Source organism: Arachis duranensis, chromosome 4, assembly GCF_000817695.3.
Source record: "Arachis duranensis cultivar V14167 chromosome 4, aradu.V14167.gnm2.J7QH, whole genome shotgun sequence".
NCBI lineage: Eukaryota > Viridiplantae > Streptophyta > Magnoliopsida > Fabales > Fabaceae > Arachis > Arachis duranensis.
The window spans coordinates 67,194,283-67,200,431 of NC_029775.3; the positions used below are offsets into that span (position 1 = coordinate 67,194,283).

General features: G+C 38.7%; 1 protein-coding gene across 4 annotated transcripts; it reads left to right on the top strand.

Moving 5' to 3' along the window:
• The first annotated feature begins 152 nt into the window (after positions 1-152).
• Positions 153-4,079, top strand: LOC110280027 (uncharacterized). Of its 4 annotated transcripts, none has more exons than XM_052260982.1 (5): positions 153-466; positions 2,030-2,433; positions 2,539-3,065; positions 3,165-3,263; positions 3,560-4,079. In XM_052260982.1, exons 2-5 carry the CDS (start codon positions 2,115-2,117, stop codon positions 3,950-3,952), a joined length of 1,338 nt encoding a protein of 445 aa, XP_052116942.1. In that variant the 5' UTR covers positions 153-466; positions 2,030-2,114; the 3' UTR covers positions 3,953-4,079. The 4 variants fall into 4 exon arrangements, with proteins under 4 accessions (XP_052116942.1, XP_052116941.1, XP_052116943.1 ...); XM_052260981.1 differs by having other exon boundaries at positions 2,059-2,433; XM_052260983.1 differs by having other exon boundaries at positions 2,081-2,433.
• Positions 4,080-6,149: the final 2,070 nt, after the last annotated feature.

The window sequence follows — 6,149 nt, forward strand, 5'->3', positions numbered from 1 at the left end:
TATTATTATTCTTTTAACCCCCCATTAAATTTATGATTTTCTGAATAATTCTATTAATATTGTTAGCAATAAAATATATCATAATTTTTTATTAGGCTGACGCATATAAACATGATAAATTGTTTATTATTGTTCTTTGTGGCTTATTTACACTGCTGAGTGAAGCCCGTTATTGTTACCACCATCAGAAGAGAAAAGAACTCAGTCTTTTAATGTTCAAAACACATAAATCCCACCACTAACCTAATCCTAATTTCCTTCACCACTAAAGCCTCCCACGAGACGCACTTCCGCCCGTTGTTGTTGGACCGAATCTCTTCCTCCAAGAAGTCTTCAGATTTCATCAAGTTGGAGTAGCCGTCGATGTCGCAGAGCCAGAATCCATCAACATCGTCCTGCCGTGTCCACCCATCAAGCAGCTGCATCGTGAGAAGCATCAGCATCGATAACCTTCCTCCCGCTGCTGGTAAGCACTAAAAGTTGACTTTGTGTGGTTGCTAATTTGCCCATTGAGAATCGCATGTTACTTAACCCTTATTTATGGAATTAGTTTTGTGTTTCCATGATCAAGTTCTTCCCTTTGTTACTGTAATTTTATTTTGAAAACACTAATTAAAAAAATCAACTTCAAGAAAGTATTGTTGCCATATTACACTTGTTTAACATATCTGGTATTCCAATATTTTGGTTCAACTTTACTTTGCCGCATTTAGTGGTGTTTTTTGTTCCTTGCATTTTACTAGCTATTTGATTATCATTAGCAAGAAGATTATCTTATTATAATATCCACAATTTGCTGTGTGTGGGGATGAAAATTGTATTTACTGTAATTTAGCAGTATATTTATGTAATATTTTCTGCTGGAAATTGTTGTTTCTCGTTGCCGTGTTTCCCCCTAACCCTTTAGTCAGTTCATAGCTTTAACTTTGATGGCTGTAACTGTGTTGGGAAATTTGTCTATGGCTTTCCTTTTTCCAGAATTTTGAATTTACACAGTCTTTATCCTCTTTATTTTAGTTGGTTTTGTTATAGCTTTAACCATCAGAAGGGCAAAAAAGTAAACACCATTCTCCTTTTTCTCAAAATATTTACAAAGTTAATCCATGTTTAAATTTCCTCTTTAATGTAGGTAGAAAAAAGAAAATTATAAACTGATATGATATGTGAATATAGGTCAAGGAGAGGAGTTTATTTATACATTCGTATCTTAAGTTATCAAATAACGCACGAGTTTAAGAAATTAATACTGAGTAGTTTAAATAATTGAAAGAATAAGCACGCATTTTTTTAGTTGATTTCAGATTAAGATTTCACGGTGAATTAAAGAATTCAATGTTCATGATTTCTTCAATGTACTTAAATTTGTTTATTTCCATAGCTATTAATTGACTTGTTGACTAAGTATAGACCTTATTATATTAAGGGTTAGAGACTTAACATATATTGATCATTCTCAAATGTAAACAGGGTATGTGCTTAATTTGAGGAATGTATTACTCCTACTATGTATAGAGTTGTTTACGAGAAAGTGATAAAGTAGGGGGGAGTATATTGATCATAATCATTATTGTTTGCTTGATTTAGGTTTCAAAAGATAATTAATACTCTACCAAAACATGAAAGTTTGGATTTATTAACTTGCATATATATATATATATTTTTTATATCATGTCTTGGATTTTGATTTGAATTTTGGTAATGCCTGTACAGTGCTTATGCAACAAAGTTGTAACTAATGCCTTTACATGTACATTCGAATGTGAAAGGAATATATAGTTGTTTATGCTAATTTTATCACGTTCTTTATGTTTTATATATTTCCTAGCATATATAGTTGCTTATTTGAACCCCAATTTATTATTAATTTATATTGAACATGTTTGTTCAGAAAATTATACGCATGACAAAGCTATTGAAAAGGCATGTTGCTTCCAATTAAAAATTTTAAGCCTATTGCTATACGTGTCTAAATATTTGCTTATATTTAATGCATTTAAATTTTTGTTTATTTTTTACATTTTGATAATAGTATTAAGTGATACTGTTGGTGGTACCAAGTTTATTAAAATGCTCAAGATAGGTCGTTACACGAAGAAATCAAAGTTAGACTCAGTATGTCAGCAAACTCAAACAGGATCTGCTGCAGCTTCATCCGTGCCCCAAGTGGATGGCCTAATTCCCCCTTCTGGTGGTACTGGTGCTGCCCCGACCTCATCTTTACACTCCTTTCAACCACCCGTACCGAATCACCGCCTGCTCCACAGACTTGCACGAATGGTGCTCAACACTCGGAACCGCCTGATGAAGACTTAGACCCAGAGGCAGATGACGTAGATTCATTTGAGCAACACGTTGACAACCTATTTGCTGCATCAGAGACTCTGAAGCGCAAGAGACGCAAGACTACCAAATTTCGGGATGTTAAAACAATTGGTATACAAGAGTTTATCCCATGTATTTTTTTATGAGTAATTTTTTTATGATTTTATTGCATCTTGGCCACAGTGGTTACTCACACAGACTAACTATGATAAACAGAGTCTGATGGGACAATCAAGCAACTTCATTTAAATGTAAGAGAGGCTATGAAGCCACCTAATGGTAGAAAGATCGTACTCAGGTTCAACGATAGACTGCAACCAGTTGGAAATGAAGCTAGTATACTAAGCGACGTTGTCAGAATGCTAGGATTTGACTTCACCAAATTCCTAATCTGTGAGAAGGACTGGAGAAAGGTTCGCTCTAGGGACAAGATATATAATGAATGTGTAAAGGTAAATCGTTATATTTTTGTACAGTCCCGGAATCTTAATTCGACTCCTACCAACAATTTAATTATACTCTTGCTGGAATTGTTCCATTTTGAAGAAGATAGTGGAGGAATTATGAAGTGTACAATATTAAAAATGCTAGGAAGGACTTGGAAGGAGACGAGGAACCATTTGTATCATTACTTTTACAAATCAGATCTGACTCTTGAACAAAATATTAAAGGCCGTCCACCGGGAATTACTGCGGATCATTGGAGATGGTTCCTTGATTATCGCAACAGTGAAGAAACAAAGGTAATTTATTTTTATTTCATACTTTCAAAATTCTATTTATTTCACATTGAGTTAGTCAGAAATATTGTCTAGTAGCTCTTAATTTTGATGGCATAACAGGAGAAGTGTAGGAAAAATACTGAGAATCGATCGAAGCAATTATACACTTATACTGGCGGATCGAAAAGTTTGGCAAGGCTCGGAGAAGAAGAGGCAAAAGTTAGGATTCACTTACTTTTTGAACCTTCTCTACATATACTTATTCACTATTTAAGCTATATTGTTGCAGTCGAAACGACAGGGGCGTCCAGTTAGTAGGGGGAGTTTTTTGTCTTAACGCACAAATAATCTAATGGATCCTATCTCCATGATGCAGCTCGGGTTATTGGTGTTAGTAATGTGTTGAGAATCGCTATGTTGTTTCTCATAGGTTTTGTTTGTTAAAATTATGTTCAAAGTTTGTTCGGTTAGCAATTAGCTAATAATTTCTTATGTTCACTTATCTAACTGTGTAGGAAAGAATTACAGAGATTGAGCAACATGATGAATCATCTAGACTGTTGTCTCAGAATGATTCACTTGCTCAAACTCTTGAAAAGGAGCACCCAGGTAGAGTGCATGGCATGGGAATCGGACCGACTACTAGTCAAGTGTTCGGTACGAATTCACCTCAGCCGAGCATTGAAACTCAAAGGGAGGAGACTCAAAGGGTGTTGGTTGAAATACAAGCAGAGCTGCCGGCTGAGAAATTAAAAAGGAAGGCAATAGAGGATGAAGTAGCAGCCGAGAAGACCAAAAGGCAAGCAATGGAGAGTTCTCCGATGTGTCTAGTTCAAGGGCAAGGTGGGGAGCTACCACCAGACCTGGCTCCATGGATGAATTCATTGGAGGGACATAGTAGAGAGTAGAACTAAAGATTTGGAATTTATTCTTAAAGATAAATATACACTTTTTTATTGTTGATTATGCAACTCTTAGTAAGGAATACACTTTATTGATATTTGGATTAATGAATAATTTTATTAGTTTTGCCAATTTTTGTTCACCCATCAATTTATTCATTTAGTTACAAAATAATTAAGTTTTCTAATATCAGAAAAAATTCAAAAAATAACAAAAAAATAATACAGTACTTAAAAGAGTGTTGATTGTCGGTGCAAAATACAGTCATTTTACGGTCATTTAGACGGAACAATAGTGGCGGTTATCAAATGACTGAAGATAAATTTAAATTTTTTGGAAAATCAGATAGCGGTGGTTTGAAACCGCTGCAGAAAACATTTTAAAAAACACAATGGTCAAAGGAACAGCACCGGTTCAAAACCACCAAAAAATGGAGTCGAATTTCCTGTTGGCCAAATAGCGGCAGTTTAAATCAATCGACGCCAATCAAGTGGTTTCGCTGCAGTTGTGCCAGCGGTTCAACGAAACCGCCGTAAAATCAAATGTCTGCCCTATGCTGCAACGGTTTTTGAACCACTGGTGACATGTTTCGTGGAATCCTCATATAAGCCGCAACTAAGCGGCGGTTCTGCTGTAGTGGCTGCATGGTAGGCTGGTCGGTGGTATGAGGGTCGAATGCCTCCTCGTAGTCTATCTCGTCGACCATCGATGCCTCCTGATGACTGCTGGATGCCCCGAGGTCATGCCAACCAGGGGTCCAACATCCCAATCGTCCTGAAATGCCGATGATCCTGACCCTCAAGGCAGATGTGGTGGTGGAAAGAAGGAAGGGGTGGTGGTGGAGGCAGTGAGTCATCCTGGTCATTTGGGATATCATCGTGCTCCTCTTGCCGGTGATACTCAGCCTCCTCCTCAGACTCGACGTCCAAGTACTCCCTTCGAGGCATAACACTGTCTCTTCGGGGAGCTGTAGCTCCTTCGCTTTCTCTAACACGTCGCTCTTTCTGACACGCTGCTCTCTCCTAGTAGGCCTCCAGGTGTCTGACAGAACCTCCTTGGCCCACCGACGACGGTCAGGGATGTCCCAGGGAAGGTGTAGGACATCCCTCTGCTGACTAATAGTATGTTACACGTCTCCCGGTAAGTCCAACCGTCTGGGATCATCAAGCACATTCATTCCCAACAAGTTTTTAACACGGTAAGTCTGTCGATACCAATACCAATACCCCTGCGTTGGCTGATAGCCTGTGCACGGCTGAATGGATATCCGGTGTCCCTCCTCAAACTGACCCCTTCACTGATCGTACCATTCACGAAGCTTGTTAGACCATCTAAAGTCCTCTCCCCGTCTAATGGTAGTCAAGAACTTGTCAACATTGACTGGGTCCCCTGGCATTAGCTGCTTGCCATTAAACTGGCGCTTCACCCGGTCGACATAGTAAAATACAACAATGTTGAAGCAGACGAGGGGAACAATGGACATCCATGTCTCCCACTCTGCCTCTTTCTTCAGCCATAGCGGCCAGATGTCCTGTAGTGTAGGACTGTCGTAAGGTGTCCACAGGAACTACAATGGACGTTATGAAATAATCATCAGTGACAAGGCCTAAGAAAGCTTGAGTAATTTATGCAACTGTGACCAAATAGAAGGGTAACTCGCTTACCTCATCCCACAATAACTAATCCAACGCCCGACGCCATCGCAGGACTCTCTAATCATGCTGATCCCTGTTCTGCTATGTCATACCTATCAACATGCAGACGTTTGCAACAATAACCACGATTCAATAAATTCCACATCATATTGAATAACCGAGGAGTAATAAAACTGTAGTGAACAGTTACCTTACAGCCATGATGTACATGTAAATCTGTCGCTCTGGTGAACACCATTGAGGTAATCTCTGGTATATCCAAGATACTAGCAGAGGAGTGCACTCTGTGATGTCTGTGATGGAGTGGTGTGCTACAGAGCATAGAAAATGGTACGTCCATGCTAGCACCGTCGATCCCCAAGACAAAGAACGACACCTCTAAAAGTCATCTAGTAGTGGAAACCATCAGAAATAGACCTGATTATTTAGCTTATCAGTCATCAGGTAACCCCAAATCATCAACAGTATGTAACACATTGCGTGCTATCAGAGGATGGCTAGATCATTTGTATTGGACATCTGTCAGAGTCGCTTCCGAAGCCATGGC

Bases quoted from the DNA above. Each gene is read 5' to 3' on its own strand.
- LOC110280027 (XM_052260982.1), top strand. From the start codon at position 2,115: ATGTCAGCAAACTCAAACAGGATCTGCTGCAGCTTCATCCGTGCCCCA. The intron at 2,434-2,538 runs GTATACAAGAGT...TATGATAAACAG, and splicing joins TCGGGATGTTAAAACAATTG to AGTCTGATGGGACAATCAAG. The intron at 3,066-3,164 runs GTAATTTATTTT...ATGGCATAACAG, and splicing joins GCAACAGTGAAGAAACAAAG to GAGAAGTGTAGGAAAAATAC.